We start from the raw sequence: 25,184 nt of genomic DNA, 5'->3' as shown, positions 1-25,184 counted from the left end.
GTCTGTACTGTGTCTGTACTGTGTCTGTACTGTGTCTGTACTGTGCCTGTACTGTGTGTACTGTCTGTACTGTGTCTGTACTGTCTGTACTGTCTGTACTGTGTCTGTACTGTGTCGGTAAAGGGCCAAAGGCCTGGGGGGTCCCACCAGGAAACCAGAGGAACAGAACTGTGGACAGATTTGATCAAATGTGGGAATGGTATAAATGTTTGAAAAAACTAGTCATTTCGGTGACCTTTGACCTCCACCATGACCTTTGACATTAGACTGTTCCTGGTCCACAGTACTCTTCTGATCCACTCTGGCACTGACAGGACCATGAACTGTCCCATCATGAACAGATTTAGACACTGAACTGGACAAAAGAGTGGAGGAGCTGAAAGAGCAGATTTACAGAGTTAAAAAAGTACCTTTCAGGGTGGGGGGGTGGGGGGGGGGGGTTGGACAAAAATTTCAACAAAATTCCACAGGAGTGTTTAGAACATCTTGTTGCATCAGAAAATCAGGGCTAATGTGGTATTTGACATTAAGCCCCCCCCCCCCCCCCCACTGTTGGACCCCTCTGGTCTGGACCCCCCTGGTCTGGAACCCCACCTCCTGGCGTCAGGCGTGCGTTTGCATAAATCAGTGAATGTGTGAAATGCTGGTGTTCAGGAGGACCTGCTGTGTAAACCCTCAGAGACCTGAAGTGTGTGCACGTGTCCCATCATTAAGTCCAACAAAAACAAACATGTTCAGTGAACGCTGCGTCCTGAGGGAGCGGACAGCAGCTGTCTAATGGAGCCGCCCACAACAACAGCAGCTATCTGACACCAGAGCGCCGCGCTCACCAACGCTCACGGCGGCTTCAGACGCAAATGAGCTCCACGTCACATGACTGTAGATGAACACAGCCCATCCAGTCTGTGTGGTTTAGTTCTATGGTCTGTGTGGTTTAGTTCTATGGTCTGTGTGGTTTAGTTCTATGTTTAACTCAAACATGCACTGGTTCATCTAAACCAGAGGTCGGCAACCCGCGGCTCCGGAGCCGCCTGTGGCTCTTTCATCCTTCTGTTGCGGCTCTGCGTGGCTTGGGAAAATAAATGATAAGTGTCCGATTGAAGTGTATGTTATTTGTCTCAAAAACGTGAATCATGTCTTTTCATTAAGTCAAAGTTTTTAACTTCTTTTTTCAGACCTTGTGCAATTTCGGTGATCAGCATTCGCCTTCTCCACAGACGTTTGACAACACTTGACGTGTCAGCCGGCATGCGCGGACTTCCCTGCGACACCAAAACTGCACAATATCTGAACAAAGTATTTTATTTGTGTTTGTTCGTTTGTTTAATTGTAGTTGTAAATTGTAAGATTATTGTGATATCGAAATATTAAAATAAAATTATATATATATTGTATGATTTTTCGTCGCTCAAAATATGCGTCACACTCTCTGACAGCCCGCCAAAACGCCGTACATTTATGGAGACTTTCAACCCCAGGTAGGCCAAGTATGGAGAAATGTAAGAAAAGAAAAATATCTGAAGAAAATAGAACATTTAATGATGCCAGGTGCCATGGCACGACCAAGGTGCCGCGGCACCTCGGGGCCAACGCTAGGTGCCGTGGCACTGCAGTACTACGGCTCGGTGTCAGGTGCCGTGGCACCGCGGTGCCACAACTGGGTGCCACCGGTGCCGCGGCACCACAAGCCAAGGCACCACCGCAGTGCCACGGCACCTGGCACCAGGCCATGGTACGGCACGCCGCGGCACCACCGCACCAAGCTGTGGTACCGGTAAAACCGTTGTATAACCTGCATCAGAGTATAAGCCGCAGTGTTTAAAGTGTGGGAAAAAAGTAGTGGCTTATAGTCCGGAATTTACGGTATATATCGGCTAACGTCTTCATTTCAGAGGTCACAAAGTGTTTGCGGCTCCCGGTGTCTTTTCTGTGGAAACTGGGTCGAAATGGCTCTGAGTGTTAAAGGTTGTCGACCCCTGGTCTAAATCGTCCACAGGTGTGAATGTGACTGTGTTTGTTTGTTTCTATATGTTCAGTCTGGGATGAACTGGTCACATGTCCAGGGTGAACCCCGCCTTCACCCATAAGGAGCTGGGATAGGCTCCGCCCCCACGACCCTAGTGAGGATAAAGTGGGTTCAGAAAATGAATGAATGAATGAATGAATATATTAGGGATGTCATAATGAACTCAGATGAATCCACCCTCAGGATGAATATGATTATTCCTTCCAACAGGAAGTTTTGTGATCAGTTTACTTTGTTTGTTTGTTTGTTTGTTAGCAAGATAACTCAAAAAGTTATGGATGGATTTTCATGAAACTTTCAGGAAATGGTGATACTGGCACAAGGAAGAAATGGTTACATTTTGGTGGTGATGGGGGGGGGGGTGTACGACACAGATCTGTCTTGGTGGAGGTCTGTGGTCTCCAAGTGCTTTTCCTGTTGTAAATGTGAACGTCCATGAACCATCGACAGCAGAACTGTGAACGTCTGAACTAACACATGTGGGTCAGTTTGTCCAGTAGAGTTAGAGCAGAACCAGCAGAACCGACCCATAAAGAACAGAACCAGCAGAACTGACCCATAAAGAACAGAACCAGCAGAACCAGCAGAACTGACCCGTAAAGAACAGAACCAACAGAACCAGCAGAACCAGCAGAACCAACAGAACCAGCAGAACTGACCCATAAAGAACAGAACCAGCAGAACCAGCAGAACTGACCCATAAAGAACAGAACCAGCAGAACCAGCAGAACTGACCCATAAAGAACAGAACCAACAGAACCAGCAGAACCAACCCGTAAAGAACAGAACCAACAGAACCAGCAGAACCAGCAGAACCAACAGAACCAGCAGAACCGACCCATAAAGAACAGAACCAGCAGAACCAGCAGAACCGACCCATAAAGAACAGAACCAGCAGAACCAGCACGTTATTCCTCTGGATGGAAATATGAGGAGATGAAAAAACACAAGATGGAACAGTGGACCCACATAAAGGATTAGACACACTCTGCATGAAGGAGAGTTTTTTTTGTATATTTTTGTAAGGTTTTATATATTTTATCAAATTTTTTGTGTTTCTTTATTGTATTTTTAGTGTATTTTATTGTATTCTTGCATATGTTTTAGATATCTTATTGCATTTTTTTGTGTTAGTGTATTTTTTGTGTAGTTTAGAATGTTTTGTATGTTTTATCACATATTGTTCTGTTTCTTACAGTTTTTTTTGGTGGATTTTGTGGGAAATTTGAGGACAAAAAACCCAGATGGAACAGTCGACTCACGTAAAGTATTAGACAAACTCTGCAGGAAGGAGGTTAATATTCACCCAAGCACTTCCACCTTAAAATACCACCTTAACACCAGACATATGCTAGTGTGTGATTCTGTTAGCACTACGGCTAACGGGTCACTCAGTTTGGACAAACATGTTAAGTGCAGATATAGTCCCTTTTTTAATGAGTCTTTTTACTGATGCAAAATAAAACGCAATTAACAGATTAAAACTGAATATTTAATTGCGATTAAATTGAAATGAATCCACATCAACTCTGTGATTAATCTGATTAAACACTTGAATTGTTTGACAGCACTAGTTTTTACCTGAGGATGTGAATCCATTATCGGACAGTTTCACCTTTAAATGTCTTTAAACAGAAGTCTGTGACTGTTTAACTGTCGTCACCCATTAAACTGTTATTTTAACCCTGAAGAAGAAAAGAAGGAAAAGAGTGAACGGGTCATAAGGACGAAGACGTGGAACCAAGGAATTATTTAGATACAGAAAATAAACAAAGATAAAGGTCAGAACAGTCATGTCCTGTCAGAGGGAACTTGAATTGATTTCCATTCCAATATTTATTTCAGTCTAAAGTAACTCTTTGTTTTGGGTAATCCTTTATGATCCAACGTCTGTTTTTAACACGTTTCTATAAATATGGGTACAGTTTAGCTCAGATGAACGATGGAGAACAGACTAATGATGTTCATATTTGATCGTCCACACAAACAGTTTATCGTGTTAAAGACTAAACTGTTTCAGATTAAATCTAAAAGTAAAGGTCAGGGTTTAGTTCGGTCTGTGTCTAATGTTTGACGAAGCGGACGAAGGTCAAACGAAGACGGAGAAAAAGCGTCGGGGATGGTCGATCCGGTTCTGCACCTCCGTCTCATCTCCATTATCTGGAATAATATGATGGAGAGTCCAGGTCGAGTCCAGGTGAAGAAGACCAATCATCTTTTCATTACGGAGTGAAAAGGCCGACGAGGAAGTGAGGAGGGTGAAGAGGAGGAAATGAGAATGAATAGAAGATGAAGACGGATGGAGGGGGGGGGGTGGAATACATGATACAGGAAAAAAAACTGGGATTAACCCTTTCATGCACGAATTATGAGAACCTTAATCAAAATTTTTTTCCTGAGTGTTTTTATTCCTCTTTAGGCATGAAAAAAAAAACAAACAATGCGATTGAAAATTTTCTTCTGAAAAATAAATAAAATAACTAGAAGCACTCGGAGAGCGCAGACCTCCGCCAAGGCTGATCAGTGGCCCCCCCATGGGCCCCCCCACCCCCGATCACCACCAAAATTTAATCATTTCTTCCTTATCCCATTTCCAACAAACCCTGAAAATTTCATCAAAATCTGTCCATAACTTTTTGAGTTATGTTGCACACTAACGGACAGACAAACAAACAAACAAACAAACCCTGGCAAAAACATAACCTCCTTGGCGGAGGTAAAAATTAAAAAAAAAAAAAAAAAAACATAAAAAAACAATAATGAAAAAAAAAAAATCTTATGAACCTATTTTTCATGAAGTTGCAAAAATGTCCACTCAGCTGGACACCACATGTTTAATTTTTGACACAGAAACATGTATTTACTGATAAACTGTGTCAAAACTGTGGGGAGGGCTTATGATTCTGGGGGTTTATCCTCAGGAGAGATCTGCATAAAGTTACCAATTCATGTCAGAAAAGATATGGAGTGTCTTAAAACTTTAATAAAGATATGTGAAAAAAAACAAACTAAACAAAAACAAAACAACAAACAAAACCCCGATAAGAACAAAATCCATGAATATACAAGAGAACAGCTGTAGAAGACCAGTGTGCATGAAAGGGTTAAAGGTCAGTTCCATCTGCACATGGATCCACTTCTGCAATTAAATCTGTTCTGATGGAGTCGAAGATCAGTTCAACTGTGAAGTCCGTTTGACGTTTAGACGAAGAACTGCTTTGAATTCACTTTAGTTTGGACTCGTGTCGACTCGAAGTCCCAGAAAAACTGAAAAAGCAGCTGTATTCTCTGCACCAAACATTTACACAGTAGAAAAGTGACGTCAAATGTCTTTTCTGTCCGTCAGGATGGCGTCTCTGTCGCCCCCTGCAGGCAGGAGGATGGACGGTCACCAGTGGGAGACGAACACCAGACAAATGTCATCTGTGGTGGAAGTGGATTAAAAACAAAAGCCTCGAGTGTTGGTATTAGAGCAGCTAAAGCTAACATGTTAGCATGTTGTGTGTTCATGTTTGTGCTTCAGGGTCTATGTGTCGTATTTCTACTGTAAAATCTATAAAAATAAGATGAAGTTCTGTTCGTAGAACAAAGATCAGTGAAGTTCTGTCAAAGACCTCCATGTATTAAACAGAAATGAAGTGGATTTATTTACAGCGACAGGACGGGGCATTTACGTGACCTCTAGAGGGAGTAGTGAGTCACTCTGACAGTTGTTTCTTTCTGGTTCTCATCATCAGAGTCCTCGAACAGAAGTGATCGAACTACAGTGTTTGTTTCCTCTGGACTCAGCTGGAGTCGGAAGGAAATGTCAGCGGTTCTTCTACACCGGTCAGCTGGATTTGGAGGGTCATGAAGGTATACAGTTATTATGGGATGTTCTCACCGTTGCTAAGTTTGTTGATCTGTGGTTCAGACTAAACTGTGTCAGTCCTGACCTTGTTCACTGGATTCACACAGATCTTTAGTTCAGTTACTGACAAAACAAATCAACAGAAAACGGAGGATCAGTGGTTTTACTGTGAATGTTTAAGTCTAAAAACACAGCTAAGCTAACAGAGCTAAGCTAACAGTGGTTTTACTGTGAATGTTTAAGTCTAAAAACACAGCTAAGCTAACAGAGCTAAGCTAACAGTGGTTTTACTGTGAATGTTCAAGTCTAAAAACACAGCTAAGCTAACAGAGCTAAGCTAACAGTGGTTTTACTGTGAATGTTTAAGTCTAAAAACACAGCTAAGCTAACAGAGCTAAGCTAACAGAGGTTTTACTGTGAATGTATGTCTAAAAACAGAGCTAAGCTAACAGAGCTAAGCTAACAGTGGTTTTGCTGTGAATGTTTAAGTCTAAAAACACAGCTAAGCTAACAGAGCTAAGCTAACAGTGGTTTTACTGTGAATGTTTAAGTCTAAAAACACAGCTAAGCTAACAGAGCTAAGCTAACAGAGGTTTTACTGTGAATGTTTAAGTCTAAAAACACAGCTAAGCTAACCAAGCTAAGCTAACAGAGCTAAGCTAACAGTGGTTTTACTGTGAATGTTTTAGTCTAAAAACAGAGCTAAGCTAACAGAGCTAAGCTAACAGTGGTTTTACTATGAATGTTTAAGTCTGAAAACAGGGCTAAGCTAACAGAGCTAAGCTAACAGGTTTTACTGTGAATGTTTAAGTCTAAAAACAGGGCTAAGCTAACAGAGGTAAGCTAACTGGGCTAAGTTAACAGAGCTAAGCTAACAGAGGTTTTACTGTGAAAGTTTAAGTTTAAAAACAGGGCTAAGCTAACAGAGCTAAGCTAACTGAGCTAAGCTAACAGTGGTTTTACTGTGGATATTTTAGTCTAAAAACAAAGCTGTGGTGGTTCTGGTTCAGTTTGTGGACCCAGAGGGTGGGTTCTATGGTGGTTCTGGTTCTGGTTCAGTTTGTGGATCCAGAGGGTGGGTTCTATGGTGGTTCTGGTTCTGGTTCAGTCTGGATCCAGAGGGTGGGTTCTATGGTGGTTCTGGTTCTGGTTCAGTCTGGATCCTGAGGGTGGGTTCTATGGTGGTTCTGGTTCTCAGTGTGTTCTGGTACCAGACTGACCCCTGCTGGTCAGAATCTGGAACATCACATAGAACCACCTACATGTATTTAACGCCTTCGTTACCTGTTTGTTTAATAATGTGGTTGTAATTAAGTCATAACGGGGATTTTTGGGACTGGTTTGTTTGTTAATTATCCATGTTTAAATTTTAATTCTCTATGTTTCTCGGATTAAAACTCAAACATATTCTGTGTTTTCTTGTAAATCCAGTCCAATCCCTTTCACTGTGGTCCCTAATGTTTTCAAAGGTATAAACCATATGATCCATAATAATAATAATAATATTTATGAAGTTTTTATTCAGTCTTTAAACTGATGGGAGGTCTGTCTCCACCTTCAGTGGACCAGTTTTTATTGTGTCCTCATTCTCAAACTAACAGGATGCTTTAGTCCATGGTCTGTCTGAGGGTCTGCAGACACTACCCCCATGTGGTCTGGAGAATATGACCTGTAGAACCTTTAGAACCTTTAGAACATCAGTTCAACTGTGTGTAGACGTCAGGCATGAAAGGGTTAAAGACAACATTCCCTTATTTAATCACTTCAAACACAGTTAATTCACATTTTATATCTCATTAATTAAATGCAGTGACATTTAAAGAACTTTTATTCGATCCAGGTCTCAATAACGCAGAAAATAAAATGGTCGACCCAAAAAAAAAAGAAATGAATAATATATGATTTTTAAAATGTTTTCTTTATTTCAATTAACAACAAAAATGAAAACGTCAAACTCTCCCAAAACATGAAATAACTGTAAAAACGGTGGAGAGTTGAATGCAAAAACAGGCACGATGAAATGACATTCACAAACATCTGAGCATGAAAACAAACTGATGTGAAGCTTCAACACCTCCGTCTGTTATTGGCTTTGCTTCTTTTCTTTTTCTATAAACAGAGAAAAGAGGTAGAAACGTACGATGTCGCAATTAAACCATTTGGATTCTGCACACACTGCTTTGGATATGTTTGGTAAAAAAAAAAAAAAAAAAAAAAAAAAGATTAAGAGCAATGTGTGATGTGATTTGGCATCGAAAGGAGCTGATTTTCAGAGCGTCTGATTAAAGTTTAAAGGGACAAAAGTGGGAACTAGACCGATCATGGTTCTGGTCTGAGTGTGTATTTAAACTCCTGATGTTCCCAGGGTTCCTGCAGGGTCTTAGAAAGTCTGAAATTTACAAATCTGCATTAAAAAAAACCTTTAAAAAAGTCTGTAAAATGTATTAAATTTGAAATGGTGGGTCCTAAGTTAAGTTTTCATACATTTGTGTTTAAATGTCCGAGATGCTAACAAAGTAGCACTAAGCTACTTTGTTCAACGCAAAAATTTATACTAACATTAGGAACCAATTATTGCGAACTCTGCAGCTAAGGCGTTGGAGTAAATAAATACATTTTCCTAAATTGTAGGAGTCATGAATTTTTTGCCTGAATGGACATGAAACAGGCTTTAAAGTAGGAATATTTGCTTTTTTTTAAATGGAATTCTTCATATTCAAACATTTCCGTGACCCTGTTTTTACGTCGAACCGGATGAAATGTTGGTCTGAAGTCTGAACGTTACATGTGCAAATGTTGGAAATAGTTAGAGACGCAACTTATTCACAGGAATTTGAATCTAAAGGTAGTTTTAGCAGCAGCTGGAGGGTTCGAATTCAAACTGTCTGAACTGTTAGGGTCCAAATACACAAAGAAATGAAGCACAGACTAAGAAAAGTGGGTTTAGACAAATATGAACCCTTTAAATTCTGTTCTAAGTGTCTTAAAAAGGTCTGAAATGTAACCTGTAGAACCCTGTAGGAACCCTGTAGGAACCCTGTAGGAACCCTGTGTTCCATAAATGAAGGAAGCCAGTGCAAAGTTAGAGCCTGTGTTTGTTTGTTTGTTTAGTTTGAGTAGATATTTGTATAAAAAAGGCAGCTACATGTGCGTCTGTCTGCAGTATTTGAGGAGGTAATGCACGACAGAAACACCAGAGAACATGTAAACACTAACAGAACCATGCACCGAACCATTCACATGCACCGAACTGTTCACATGCACCGAACTGTTCACATGCACTGAACTGTTCACATGCACCGAACTGTTCACATGCATCGAACCGTTCACATGCACCGAACCGTTCACATGCACCGAACTGTTCACATGCACAGAAACTGTTCACATGCACAGAAACTGTTCACATGCACCGAACTGTTCACATGCACCGAACCGTTCACATGCACCGAACTGTTCACATGCACAGAAACTGTTCACATGCACAGAAACTGTTCACATGCACCGAACTGTTCACATGCACAGAAACTGTTCACATGCACAGAAACTGTTCACATGCACAGAAACTGTTCACATGCACCGAACTGTTCACATGCACCGAACCGTTCACATGCACCGAACTGTTCACATGCACAGAAACTGTTCACATGCACAGAAACTGTTCACATGCACCGAACTGTTCACATGCACAGAAACTGTTCACATGCACCGAACTGTTCACATGCACTGAATCGTTCACGTGCACAGGAACCAACAGGTTTGGTTAGAAAACAGGCAGCGAATGAAGCCCCAGTTGAACAGGAACCGCTCATCTGCAACACTTTTGTTCTACATTTTCTGCTTGTTATGATGATGTATTCAGACCACAGAGGAAAATAAAAACGACTGTTAGGTAAAGAATAAAGTCATTAAATACTGAGACAAAACCTGCAACTTTATGAAAATAAAGCCGAATACAAAAAGTAATAATTTTATGATAATTAAGTCAAAATATTTCAAGAATAAAGTTGTAAAATATCGAGGCAAAACCCGTAATTTTATTAAAATAAAGTCGAACACAAAAGAGTCGTAATATTATGAGAATAAAGTCGTAGTTTAAAAAAAAAAACAACTCATAATTTAACCAAAATAATGTCGCACTTTTATGAGATTGAAGTCGTAATATTTTGAAAATAAATTCTCAATAGTGCGAAAAAAAGTCACAGTTTATAAATCGTCAGCCTTAACCCTTGTTGTTGACAGAGTTTCCAGTTACAGCGAACGCAACAAACGAACCATCAACTTTCACTTCTGTCGGTGGGTGGGGCTAATAGTCTCAGTATTTGGTGGGCGGGGCTAATAGTCTCAGTATTTTGGTGGGTGGGGCTAATAGGCTCAGTATTTGGTGGGCGGGGCTAATAGTCTCAGTATTTGGTGGGCGGGGCTAATAGGCTCAGTATTTGGTGGGCGGGGCTAATAGTCTCAGTATTTGATGGGCGGGGCTAATAGGCTCAGTATTTGGTGGGCGGGGCTAATAGTCTCAGTATTTGGTGGGTGGGGCTAATAGGCTCATATTTAGTGGGCGGGCTAATAGTCTCAGAATTTGGTGGGCGGGGCTAATAGTCTCAGTATTTGGTGGGTGGGGCTAATAGTCTCAGTATTTGGTAGGCGGGGCTAATAGTCTCAGTATTTGGTGGGCGGGGCTAATAGTCTCAGTGTTTGGTGGGCGGGGCTAATAGTCTCAGTATTTGTCCTTTGTGCGTAAGCCCAGATGAAAGTGGAACCTCCCAGAACGTTCCAGTTCTTCATTATCAGACCAGTGGGTACGACTGTATTCTGGAAATTTATGCACCTGGTTTTAAATTACGACATTATTCTTGTCATATAATGGTTTTATTCTGGAAATATGACAACTTTCATCTCATAAAATTACGACAAATTTTGTTAAATTATGAGGTGTTTTTTTACTGTGACTTTATTCTTGTAAAATTCTGACTCTTTTTGTGTTCAACTTTATCGTCATAAAATTACGGGTTTCTGTCGATATTTTACGACTTTGTTCTCGTGGTGACAGTGTTTTTATTTTCGTACGTGGCCCTAAAACGCGGTCGTTGCGTCTCCATTTACACATTAATTCTATAAAAGCTCTGCAGCTGAACTGAACCCATGTGTTGGAGCGTGTTGGTGTTCTAAGACTCTTTTTGGACTGAAGTTCATGAAGGTTTTCAGTTTTCGTCTCATAAAAGCGCTTTGGTTTTTGTATCGAAGCCACTTCGGGTTCAGTGACTTTCCTTAAAACAGGAGGAGGTGAAATTCAGAGAAAAAAAACCTCACAATATTCAAGATTAAAATCGGACTTTACTTGTAAAAACGTAGTTGTTCTAAGTGGAAAATGTCGCGTATAAATCCAGTGTAGGCAGCGTTAGTTCATGACGTCATGGATCAGAAATGTGGACGAGTACAGATGAAATCCTTCAGTTTAGAAAATGGGTTCGTTTCCCAGTTTCTGCTACAAATTCAGTCTCTTGTAAGTTGAGTTTTTTCTACTTTTTTTCCTGGAAATTTTTTACATTTTTTTCCTTGAAATTAATGAGTTTTTCTTAAATTATTTTCCCACAAAATATCAAAAATACACAAGTTTTTCAAGAATTGTTTTTCTTGTTAATTCGAGATTTTCTAGTAAATTGTTTTTTTGTTTGTTTTTTTTTCTCAGATTTCTCAGGTTTTCTTGTAAATTTCTGGTAAATTAAAGTTTTTTTCTCATACATTTTTCCTCCCTTTTTTTTTTTTCATTAATGTTTGAGTTTGAGGTCATTAATTTTCATGTTAATTTCTGAGTTTTTCAGATAAATTGGGTGTTTCCTCATTTATTTTTTTCCTCTTACATGTAATTTTTCGTTGTTAATTTTATGACTTTACTTTTCACTAATTAGGTTTTACTTATAAATTTCTGTTCCTGGTAAATCTCCCAGTTTTTTTTTTTTTTTTTTTACATATTTTTCTTCCTTGAAATTATTGAGTTTTTCTTGAATTATTTTCCCACAAAATATCAAAAATACACAATTTTCTTCAGGGATTTTTTTTGTGGTTAATTTGAAATTTTCTGGTAAATAAGTGTTTTTCTTTTTTTTCCTCAGATTTCTCAGGTTTTCTTGTAAATTTCTGGTAAATTAAAGTTTTTTTCTCATACATTTTCCTCCCATTTTTTTTTTTTCATTGTTTGAGTTTGAGGTAATTGATTTTCTTGTTAATTTCTGAGTTTTTCAGATAAATTGGCTGTTTCCGAATTTATTTTTTTTCCTCTTACATGTAGTTTTTTGTTGTTAATTATATGACCTTACTTGTCAGTAATTAGTTTTTATTTATAAATTTCTATTCCCGGTAAATGCCCCACCATTTTTTCCTGTAAATTTCTACTTATATGGAAAAATAATTTCATATTTTCTTTATATATTACTCCCTTCTTTCTTAAAAGTGTTTATTTTACCAGATTACGTCATTGCTTTGGAAAATAAATCCCATTTCATTGTAAACTTTACTAAACGCATTACGATTCTTTCCTGATTTTTCTTTTTTTCCGTATTAAACCGAGCTTTGGCCTATTAATCTAAACTAAACTGAGCGTTATCTACAACTGATCATAAAAATCTGGTTATATTTGAACATAAATTCATACAATTAAACACATTAATGTTAATATATATATATGTAAAATCCACCATGAAGGGCTGTATTGAAGTCGATGCCCGTCTGCAGCTGTTCCCCCTCATTATTAATTAAACACTTTAATCATGTGACAATAATCCAGAGTTAATTTCCGATCTATAACCGATAGAATAACGTGCATTCGCTCTACAGGCGAACAGACGGCAGGACTCTGCTGTTAATGTAAGAAGGAGCTGCTTTGATCAGCTGAGAAGACCATGAAGCACAAATAATCCGAAATAATCCGACCGACGACGCGTTCTGTCAGCTTTTACCTTCTGACCGTTTCAGAAAACACTTTCAGATCCGCAGTCCGATCCTTTAAACACCTGGTTTGGTGGCGTTGTAAACCTGGTTTCTGCTGGAGCAGCTGCGTTGTCGTAAATCTGGAGTAAACAGGAAACCCAGGTGAACCCACCGCACTCCGAAAAACCGCCCACGTCGTCGTCGTGGCCTTCGTCGTCTTCGTCATCCGCCGGTGAGTTTCTGGTTGAAGACTTGGACTGACTCCTGACACTGCTTTGTTTCATCGTACGCTGACGACTCACTGGTTTAGATTTGGGTTTAGAAAATGTCCAGATGTTTGAGAGAAAAAACTGGAAAAACAGGAAATGAATGAAAAAAGAGCAAAAACAGACACATGAACACATGTACAACTCAGACGTGACCTTCATATCCTCCTGAGAACCAGCATTTTCATCCTCTGTAGGGGACACCAGTTTCAGTTTGACTTTAGAAAGGCTGTCCACTGCAAAGGACGTTCCATTAAAAAATACAAATAATGAAAAAAATGTACCTGAGAAAAAAAAACAAACTGTTGCATTATTCAGTTTCCAATCAAGACAACTGTTTAACCCTTAGTTAAAGATCTGCTTTTATGTCAAATATTTGAGTGTAGTTTGAATTTATTACAATTTTAGTTTTCTATACCTAATATCTGAACCAATATTCACTTTTAACGTCTTTGAAAAGGTTCGTTAAACATCTGTGTGTTATTTATGCAATAAAGTATATACATTTATCACAGTGGATTTTATATATTTTTTTGTGTTTTTTGTCCTTTTGTGTTTTTATAGTAGGTTAAAGTGAGAAAAAATAAACAGATGATCTAGATGAAGTTGTGCTGAAAAAACAGATCCAAACATGGGTATAGTAAACATTTGTTTCTATAGTATATAAAGGCCAAATCAAAAGGACTGAAAAACAGACAGAATAGGCTCAGACCACTAAGGGTTAATATGGGAATGTTTCTGACACAGAAGGGACAGTGGGACTGTTATTTTATTTGTTCTTTTTTTTAAAATACAACTTACTTGCATTATTTCAGTGTGTGTATCAGTACTTTTTGAACATTTTGAGCACAGTTTCAATAATATCGCGATAATAATGCTAACCGTGATCATTTTGGTCACAATAACCATGATATGGTTCCATCCCTAGTTGAAACATCTGTCAACATCTGTTTTTTTTTTTTTTTTTATTCAGGTGACTCTAGCTGGACTCAAAGGTCTTTCCATTGCAGTTTTGCGTCATATACCAGTTTCACTGCTCCCAAAAAACCACCTCTAACAAGAACGAAAACTTTTCATTATGTACAGGTTGTCCTGACGCAGTTTGAGGGTCAGAGTAAAACAGTCGTATGGTGAAGCTGAACTCTCCTGACGCTGACGTCCCCGGTCTGTTTGTATCTGATATCGTCTACATGGTCTTAAATATGTATGAGGACGGTGATGGTCCAGTCCAGTCCAGCTGCTCTTCTGTTCATTGAATGGATGAAGCAGCTGTTGGAGTCACCTCTAAAACACACACATCTGATGGGAGGCACTTTCATCAAACACTGGATGGAACCCAACACTGACCGTGGACACTGCTGTTTCTGATGTGGACTCTGCTGTTGCTGTTAAACCGGTTTAAAGTTCAACCCGGGTGGGTGGGTGGGTGGGTGGGTGGGGGTGTTAATGTTTGAACTTCTTACCTGATTATCATTTCTCTTTGTCCATGTTGTCAGTCTGTGCCTGGAACACACAAACGCAGATGGATTCCATGAATAAGTGAGTCCGTCATGTAGATGTTTAACCTGGGTTTCCTGCTCCAGAGGCTGGGTTTGTTTTTTATTCTTCAGTCAATCAGAGACGTTCCGAGTCCAAACATGAGCTCATTCTATCAAACAGCAGTGACTGTGTTTACGTTTGGAGGTCTGAAACAGGAGGATCCTCCGTCTAAATGATCTGAGCAGATGCTCAGGCTCCGACAGCGACTCCACTCAATTAGAACTGAAGGAAACGGTGAAGACTCCATATGTTCCTGAGGGTTTACACCAGGGTTCTCAAACTCCTGTTCTTCCAGGTTCCACATTCAGTCTGATTTAATCTGCAGTGGGCCGGACCAGTCAAATAAGAACAAAATAACCTATAAATAATGACAACTACAAATGTTTGTCTTTGTTTTAGTGAAAAAAAACCCATTAAATTATGAAAACACTTACTTTTATAAACTATCCAAACAAAAAACATGTGAATAACCTGAAAAAACTGACATTTCTTCGGTAAAATCAGTGTAATTTTCCCAGTCTTCTTCCTCCACTTCTCATTAGTCCATGTGCATTCTGGATCTCCTCAAATTGAGGAGCAGGAAAAGAACAAAAGAACAAAAAAACCAGACCAGTGAAAAGAACAGCCTGTGTTGGTGTCAGAATATTTACGGCCCCTGAACAGATACGTTGTCTCTGAATGTCAGCCATTTTCCCCAGTTTTTCAAAAAGAGATTTTCTTTTAACATCAGTGTATATGAAATGTAAATATTTTCATAATTTAATGTGATTTTTTGCACTAAAACAAAGACAAAATTGGAAATTGTCATTATTTACAGACATAATGTAATACAGTCTACTCTCGTTAAACCGCCCGCCGTTATACCGCCATTTTCGCTCACCGCCGACCAAAACCATTGCACAAAAATCCCCAATGCATTATTCCATTAGCTACCGCCATTTCCGCCTATCGCCATCCGCCAGCCCAGTTCCATGCACGAACAACACTTATACCATTGATTTCCCGACCGTTATACCGCCAGTGCCACGGCGGTGCGGCACCTTGGAGGTGCACCGCGGCGGCGCGGTACCTCCGAGGTGCGCCGCGGAAACTGGTGTGGAAACCGGGTCGAAATGGCTCTTTGAGTGTTAAAGGTTGCCGATCCCTGCCTTACAACATAACAGAATCAAGATTTATTTAGAAACGCAATTAGAACGGGTTAACGGAGGCAGCATAGACATCATATAGTAAAGACATGCACATTATGGACGCAACCCGTTGTAACGCCATTTTCGCTATACCGCCAATTTGGCCGTGAACGGAAGTTGGCGGTATAACGAGAGTAGACTGTATTATTTATTTCACAACAAACTGAGAAGAAAATCTGCAGTCATTACATTCTGTTGGTTGTTCTGCTGTTCTTTGACTTCAGATCATATCGGTCTGTATGTGGAACCTGAACTACAATAACTGTGGAACTTTTGCCTTTTGTAAATTCATCCCAGGGGCTGGACTGGAACCTTTGGTGGGACGCATGTTTGACAGCCCTGGTTTAATGGGACTGAAGGACCACAGGAGTCCCAACCGGGCCAGACCAGAACCACTTACAGCCAATAACTGTTTTTCTTTTTTTACTTAAATTTTATTGGATGGAAAATAGATTCCAGTTAATTCTGGCAGATTTACACAAAGTAATGTTTTTGTAGTGAGTGTTTATTGATATGCATCGTCCTCATCAAATAAACAAAGAGTTTAATTTTTTTTTACAAACTATTGGGATCAGCTATTGTCCGTAAACCAGTTTTCTAGAATCTTCTTCTCCAAAACCACCAGTCAGAATGAGCTGGTATTTGTTGTAGAACATCTTTGGGGTCAGGTCTACCAAGTTTATTCACAGAACTGGGAAATACTGATTTTTGAATTTTTTTTATGAATTTTCTAAATATTCCAAATCCCCATTGGTTTATAATGGGACACATTTCAAAGTGCTAGAACTTCTAAACAGTTGAAGATATTGATATAATTACTATTGATAAATGTTTGAACACATGGATAATAGTTGAAAGTTGATTTCTATAATCTCATAAAGTTGTTTTTGTTAATAAATGTGATGAAAAATTCAAATTAGTTTTTTTATTTTTTACTATAAGACGCTGTTTGAAGCATTTATTACATGTAGCCTAATAATGACCTAATAATGACCTAATAATGACCTAATACTGACCTAATACTGACCTAATAATGACCTAATACTGACCTAATACTGACCTAATAATGACCTAATACTGACCTAATAATGACCTAATACTGACCTAATAATGACCTAATACTGACCTAATAATGACCTAATAATGACCTAATACTGACCTAATAATGACCTAATACTGACCTAATAATGACCTAATAATGACCTAATAATGACCTAATACTGACCTAATAATGACCTAATACTGACCTAATACTGACCTAATAATGACCTAATACTGACCTAATACTGACCTAATAATGACCTAATACTGACCTAATAATGACCTAATACTGACCTAATAATGACCTAATAATGACCTAATACTGACCTAATAATGACCTAATACTGACCTAATAATGACCTAATAATGACCTAATAATGACCTAATACTGACCTAATAATGACCTAATACTGACCTAATACTGACCTAATAATGACCTAATACTGACCTAATACTGACCTAATAATGACCTAATACTGACCTAATAATGACCTAATAATGACCTAATAATGACCTAATAATGACCGACCTGCTGAGACTCTGACGTGGTCCAGCTCTTTGGCTCCGCCTCCACGGGAGACGTGGGAACGTTCTGGTCGGAGTCGGACACGAGCAGCGTCCGTCGTTCCCGCGTCGGCTTTTCGCAAACAGTCTTGGTTACACGGAACCTGAGGACGGAAGGAAACGAAGCATTAGATTTACAACGAAATGAACAGAAGAGGATGTAAAGAACCGACCGTCTTCTACGAAGGTTTGGTTTTCTGTTACATTTGTCTTATGTTGTTTTTGTCCCGATGATAATGGAGGTCCTGCTGATCTGCAGACCTGGTCCATTAGGTCTGTGGTCTACATTGGAGGTCCTGCTGATCTGCAGACCTGGTCCCTTAGGTCTGTGGTCTACATTGGAGGTCCTGTTGATCTGCAGACCTGGTCCCTTAGGTCTGTGGTCTACATTGGAGGTCCTGCTGATCTGCAGACCTGGTCCCTTAGGTCTGTGGTCTACATTGGAGGTCCTGTTGATCTGCAGACCTGGTCCCTTAGGTCTGTGGTCTACATTGGAGGTCCTGTTGATCTGCAGACCTGGTCCCTTAGGTCTGTGGTCTACATTGGAGGTCCTGTTGATCTGCAGACCTGGTCCCTTAGGTCTGTGGTCTACATTGGAGGTCCTGTTGATCTGCAGACCTGGTCCCTTAGGTCTCTGGTCTACATTGGAGGTCCTGTTGATCTGCAGATGAACAGAGCTGGTCACACCTGCTCCATCGTCTAAACCTGGTCTGAGTGGGATCAGGTCTTCTTATCTGGGACCCAGCTGGATTCTGGTTCTGGTTCTGACTCTCCTGACCCTCATCCATCTCTGAAGACTTTATTTAAATCTGATGAATATTCAGGTCCAGGTCTTGTTGACCCCCTTCATCTGCACATGCAAATGAACTGCAACGTCTGTGAATCCAGACCAGGTCTCAGCGGGATGCCCAGGTCTAGGAGAGGCCACCGTCCAGGGTCTGCACACGGACTCACGTTCAACTGTGACCAGGGTCTTAGACCAGGACTGGACCATCAGGGTAAACTGGGACCAGGGTCTTAGACCAGGACTGGACCATCAGGGTAAACTGGGACCAGGGTCTTAGACCAGGACTGGACCATCAGGGTAAACTGGGACAAGGGTCTTAGACCAGGACTGGACCGTCAGGGTAAACTGGGACCAGGGTCTTAGACCAGGACTGGACCATCAGGGTAAACTGGGACCAGGGTCTTAGACCAGGACTGGACCGTCAGGGTAAACTGGGACCAGGGTCTTAGACCAGGACTGGACCGTCAGGGTAAACTGGGACCAGGGTCTTAGACCAGGACTGGACCGTCAGGGTAAACTGGGACCAGGGTCTTAGACCAGGACTGGACTGTTGTGTGACCGAGGCTGGACTGCAGTTTCTTCAGGCTGAATGAAGGTTAAAGGTCAATTCGATGACAGGTTTATGTGAGACGTTCACTGACATCTGGTGCTTTTCAACTCCAGATGGATGAGGACTCTGTTACCGCCGTTATCCACACCACAGAAGAAGAGCTGAAACCACACCCCCACACTCACCTGCCCACCGCCAGCACGGTGACCTCTCCGCAGTGGCTCCGCCTTAGCTCCGCCCTCCTCGCCGACGGCTTCCTCATGAGCGGCCACTTCTTCTGACTGCAGCGGGTGCAGATGTTCTTGTTCCCGCCCACCCCTCCGATGGTGTGCAGGTGGTTACAGGTGTGTTTGGCCACGCCCACAGGAGCCCCCGGTGACACGGGGGTCACAGGGGGGGACGGCGTCGCGGGGGAGGTGGGGGTCAGCGGCGGCCTGAGGACGACAGCGAAGGGACGTTAGAACAGAACCAGGAAACAAACAGATGAAAAACATCTACGGGTTTAGAGAAAGAAAACGGATCACAAACAAATAAATACATTAAAATATAAATATATGAACAAATATATAAACAAATAAATGAATATACAAATATATAAGAAAATATATAAACATATGAACAAATATACACATTTATGAATAAATATGTAAACAAATATACAAATATATAAGCAAATATATAAATATATGAACAAATATATAAACAAATAAATGAATATACAAATATATGAACAATTATATAAACAAATAAGCGAATAGACAAATATATGAACAACTATGTATGAACAAATATACACATACATGAATAAATATACAAATATATGAATAAATATATGAACAAATATATGAACCATTACTGATCAGATAATTCAACCTCAAGAACACCAGTGAACTGAAAAAGACCAAAAAAATCAACAAAAATGAACAAAAACAAGAAAAATTGAAACCATAACAGATCATATGAACAAAAATGAATAAAATCAATCAAAAATGAACAAAAATACATTTAAAAAATCTAATAAATCTTATATATTTGTATTTATACATGTTGTAAATCTATTTGTTTTTATTTGTGTTTTAAATCTAATCTGTTTTTGTGTTGTAAATCTAATGTATTTGTTTTTATTTGTGTAGTAAATCTAATATATTTCCTTTTATTCATGTTGTAAATCTAATCTGTTTGTTTTTTATTCATGTTGTAAATCTAATCTGTTTGTTTTTTATTCATGTTGTAAATCTAATATATTTCTTTTTATTCATGTTGTAAATCTAATCTGTTTTTTATTCATGTTGTAAATCTAATATATTTTTTATTCATGTTGTAAATCTAATCTGTTTTTTATTCATGTTGTAAATCTAATCTGTTTTTTATTCATGTTGTAAATCTAATCTGTTTTTTATTCATGTTGTAAATCTAATCTGTTTTTTATTCATGTTGTAAATCTAATCTGTTTCTAAACTCTCAGTCTCTTCCAGTCGATTACCCACAGTTCCCTGTCCTATTTTCCTCTTTTCCTCTTTTCCCTTGGACCCCTGGTGGAATCTGCTGAAGGATCCGTGACAGAAACTGGCCGACACCGGCCCCGTCGCTCCCCCATAATCCCCCGGTACCGCAGGATACGGGGGTACCGTTGCATTCTGGGACGGCGTGCAGCCGCTCGGCCTCGATCGAACCCCGTCCAATCTGGAAGTGCATCAGAGGTTGGACGTGTCCTGGTTCATGTGTGGGTTTACAGAGGCCTGGGGCTCCACCTGCTGGTTCACAACGGAACTGCAGCCACTGGATCCATGATGAAGGTAAAACCAGGTCTACTGTGACCCGGGTTCCCAGGTCCTAGATCACTATTAGAACATTATCCTGGTTGTGTTTTCAGTGCATATTATGTATTTTACTGTATTTAATTCACTGATCATATAAACTCAAAGTAATTTATATCAAACCTGAAGAAAAACAAAACATATGAAGTGAAAATAAAAACATCCACATTTTAGATCAGAAGATGTTTAACCCTTAGATCCATAAACGGGTCCAAATGACCCACATTCATTTACAGTAGAATAAAAATGACCCACATTCATTTAAAATAGAATAAAAATGACCCACATTCATTTAAAATAGAATAAAAATGACCCACATTCATTTATAATAGAATAAAAATGACCCACATTCATTTACAATAGAATAAAAATGACCCACATTCATTTATAATAGAATAAAAATGACCCACATTCATTTACAATAGAATAAAAATGACCCACATTCATTTATAATAGAATAAAAATGACCCACATTCATTTAAAATAGAATAAAAATGACCCACATTCATTTAAAATAGAATAAAAATGACCCACATTCATTTAAAATAGAATAAAAATGACCCACATTCATTTATAATAGAATAAAAATGACCCACATTCATTTACAGTAGAATAAAAATGACCCACATTCATTTATAATAGAATAAAAATGACCCACATTCATTTAAAATAGAATAAAAATGACCCACATTCATTTACAATAGAATAAAAATGACCCACATTCATTTATAATAGAATAAAAATGACCCACATTCATTTACAATAGAATAAAAATGACCCACATTCATTATAATAGAATAAAAATGACCCACATTCATTTAAAATAGAATAAAAATGACCCACATTCATTTAAAATAGAATAAAAATGACCCACATTCATTTATAATAGAATAAAAATGACCCACATTCATTTATAATAGAATAAAAATGACCCACATTCATTTAAAATAGAATAAAAATGACCCACATTCATTTACAATAGAATAAAAATGACCCACATTCATTTATAATAGAATAAAAATGACCCACATTCATTTACAATAGAATAAAAATGACCCACATTCATTTATAATAGAATAAAAATGACCCACATTCATTTAAAATAGAATAAAAATGACCCACATTCATTTATAATAGAATAAAAATGACCCACATTCATTTATAATAGAATAAAATGACCCACATTCATTTATAATAGAATAAAAATGACCCACATTCATTTATAATAGAATAAAAATGACCCACATTCATTTACAATACAATAAAAATGACCCACATTCATTTAAAATAGAATAAAAATGACCCACATTCATTTATAATAGAATAAAAATGACCCACATTCATTTAAAATAGAATAAAAATGACCCACATTCATTTAAAATAGAATAAAAATGACCCACATTCATTTAAAATAGAATAAAAATGACCCACATTCATTTAAATAGAATAAAAATGACCCACATTCATTTATAATAGAATAAAAATGACCCACATTCATTTATAATAGAATAAAATGACCCACATTCATTTAAAATAGAATAAAAATGACCCACATTCATTTAAAATAGAATAAAAATGACCCACATTCATTTACAATAGAATAAAAATGACCCACATTCATTTAAAATAGAATAAAAATGACCCACATTCATTTATAATAGAATAAAAATGACCCACATTCATTTATAATAGAATAAAAATGACCCACATTCATTTATAATAGAATAAAAATGACCCACATTCATTAAAATACAATAAAAATGACCCACATTCATTTATAATAGAATAAAAATGACCCACATTCATTTATAATAGAATAAAAATGACCCACATTCATTTAAAATAGAATAAAATGACCCACATTCATTTAAAATAGAATAAAAATGACCCACATTCATTTACAATAGAATAAAAATGACCCACATTCATTTACAATAGAATAAAAATGACCCACATTCATTTATAATAGAATAAAAATGACCCACATTCATTTAAAATAGAATAAAAATGACCCACATTCATTTACAATAGAATAAAAATGACCCACATTCATTTATAATAGAATAAAAATGACCCACATTCATTTACAATAGAATAAAAATGACCCACATTCATTTATAATAGAATAAAAATGACCCACATTCATTTAAAATACAATAAAAATGACCCACATTCATTTATAATAGAATAAAAATGACCCACATTCATTTATAATAGAATAAAAATGACCCACATTCATTTATAATAGAATAAAAATGACCCACATTCATTACAATAGAATAAAAATGACCCACATTCATTTAAAATAGAATAAAAATGACCCACATTCATTTAAAATAGAATAAAAATGACCCACATTCATTTATAATAGAATAAAAATGACCCACATTCATTTAAAATAGAATAAAAATGACCCACATTCATTTAAAATAGAATAAAAATGACCCACATTCATTTACAATAGAATAAAAATGACCCACATTCATTTAAAATAGAATAAAAATGACCCACATTCATTTACAATAGAATAAAAATGACCCACATTCATTTATAATAGAATAAAAATGACCCACATTCATTTATAATAGAATAAAAATGACCCACATTCATTTAAAATAGAATAAAAATGACCCACATTCATTTAAAATAGAATAAAAATGACCCACATTCATTTAAAATAGAATAAAAATGACCCACATTCATTTATAATAGAATAAAAATGACCCACATTCATTTAAAATAGAATAAAAATGACCCACATTCATTTACAATAGAATAAAAATGACCCACATTCATTTATAATAGAATAACAATGACCCACATTCATTTATAATAGAATAAAAATGACCCACATTCATTTATAATAGAATAAAAATGACCCACATTCATTTACAATAGAATAAAAATGACCCACATTCATTTAAAATAGAATAAAAATGACCCACATTCATTTATAATAGAATAAAAATGACCCACATTCATTTATAATAGAATAAAAATGACCCACATTCATTTAAAATAGAATAAAAATGACCCACATTCATTTATAATAGAATAAAAATGACCCACATTCATTTACAATAGAATAAAAATGACCCACATTCATTTATAATAGAATAAAAATGACCCACATTCATTTAAAATAGAATAAAAATGACCCACATTCATTTATAATAGAATAAAAATGACCCACATTCATTTATAATAGAATAAAAATGACCCACATTCATTTATAATAGAATAAAAATGACCCACATTCATTTACAATACAATAAAAATGACCCACATTCATTTAAAATAGAATAAAATGACCCACATTCATTTATAATAGAATAAAAATGACCCACATTCATTTAAAATAGAATAAAAATGACCCACATTCATTACAATAGAATAAAAATGACCCACATTCATTTATAATAGAATAAAAATGACCCACATTCATTTATAATAGAATAAAAATGACCCACATTCATTTATAATAGAATAAAAATGACCCACATTCATTTACAATACAATAAAAATGACCCACATTCATTTAAAATAGAATAAAAATGACCCACATTCATTTATAATAGAATAAAAATGACCCACATTCATTTAAAATAGAATAAAAATGACCCACATTCATTTAAAATAGAATAAAAATGACCCACATTCATTTACAATAGAATAAAAATGACCCACATTCATTTAAAATAGAATAAAAATGACCCACATTCATTTAAAATAGAATAAAAATGACCCACATTCATTTACAATAGAATAAAAATGACCCACATTCATTTACAATAGAATAAAAATGACCCACATTCATTTATAATAGAATAAAAATGACCCACATTCATTTAAAATACAATAAAAATGACCCACATTCATTTATAATAGAATAAAAATGACCCACATTCATTTATAATAGAATAAAAATGACCCACATTCATTTACAATAGAATAAAAATGACCCACATTCATTTACAATAGAATAAAAATGACCCACATTCATTTAAAATAGAATAAAAATGACCCACATTCATTTACAATAGAATAAAAATGACCCACATTCATTTAAAATAGAATAAAAATGACCCACATTCATTTATAATAGAATAAAAATGACCCACATTCATTTAAAATAGAATAAAAATGACCCACATTCATTTAAAATAGAATAAAAATGACCCACATTCATTTACAATAGAATAAAAATGACCCACATTCATTTAAAATAGAATAAAAATGACCCACATTCATTTAAAATAGAATAAAAATGACCCACATTCATTAAAATAGAATAAAAATGACCCACATTCATTTAAAATAGAATAAAAATGACCCACATTCATTTAAAATAGAATAAAAATGACCCACATTCATTTAAAATAGAATAAAAATGACCCACATTCATTTATAATAGAATAAAAATGACCCACATTCATTTACAATAGAATAAAAATGACCCACATTCATTTATAATAGAATAAAATGACCCACATTCATTTAAAATAGAATAAAAATGACCCACATTCATTTAAATAGAATAAAAATGACCCACATTCATTTAAAATAGAATAAAAATGACCCACATTCATTTACAATAGAATAAAAATGACCCACATTCATTTAAAATAGA

The 25,184-nt window shown here is 36.9% G+C and overlaps 1 protein-coding gene across 1 annotated transcript in view; it reads right to left on the bottom strand.

Annotated features, from left to right (window-relative positions):
- Nucleotides 1-11,593: 11,593 nt before the first annotated feature.
- Nucleotides 11,594-25,184, bottom strand: part of rell1 (RELT like 1) — a 57,470-nt gene continuing 43,879 nt past the window's right edge. Inside the window, exons 7-10 of the mRNA XM_030161956.1 lie at nucleotides 18,923-19,171; nucleotides 17,366-17,504; nucleotides 14,533-14,572; nucleotides 11,594-13,153 (exon numbers count right to left, since the gene is read on the bottom strand). Of these exons, the coding sequence (XP_030017816.1) occupies nucleotides 14,540-14,572; nucleotides 17,366-17,504; nucleotides 18,923-19,171 (421 nt within the window). The 3' untranslated portion in view covers nucleotides 11,594-13,153; nucleotides 14,533-14,539. The remainder of the gene's footprint in view (nucleotides 13,154-14,532; nucleotides 14,573-17,365; nucleotides 17,505-18,922; nucleotides 19,172-25,184) is intronic.

Source organism: Sphaeramia orbicularis, chromosome 18 (genome assembly GCF_902148855.1).
Source record: "Sphaeramia orbicularis chromosome 18, fSphaOr1.1, whole genome shotgun sequence".
In the NCBI taxonomy this organism is placed as follows: domain Eukaryota; kingdom Metazoa; phylum Chordata; class Actinopteri; order Kurtiformes; family Apogonidae; genus Sphaeramia; species Sphaeramia orbicularis.
The sequence above is the reverse complement of the archived record's forward strand: the minus strand, read 5'-3'. Positions and strand labels throughout refer to the sequence as shown.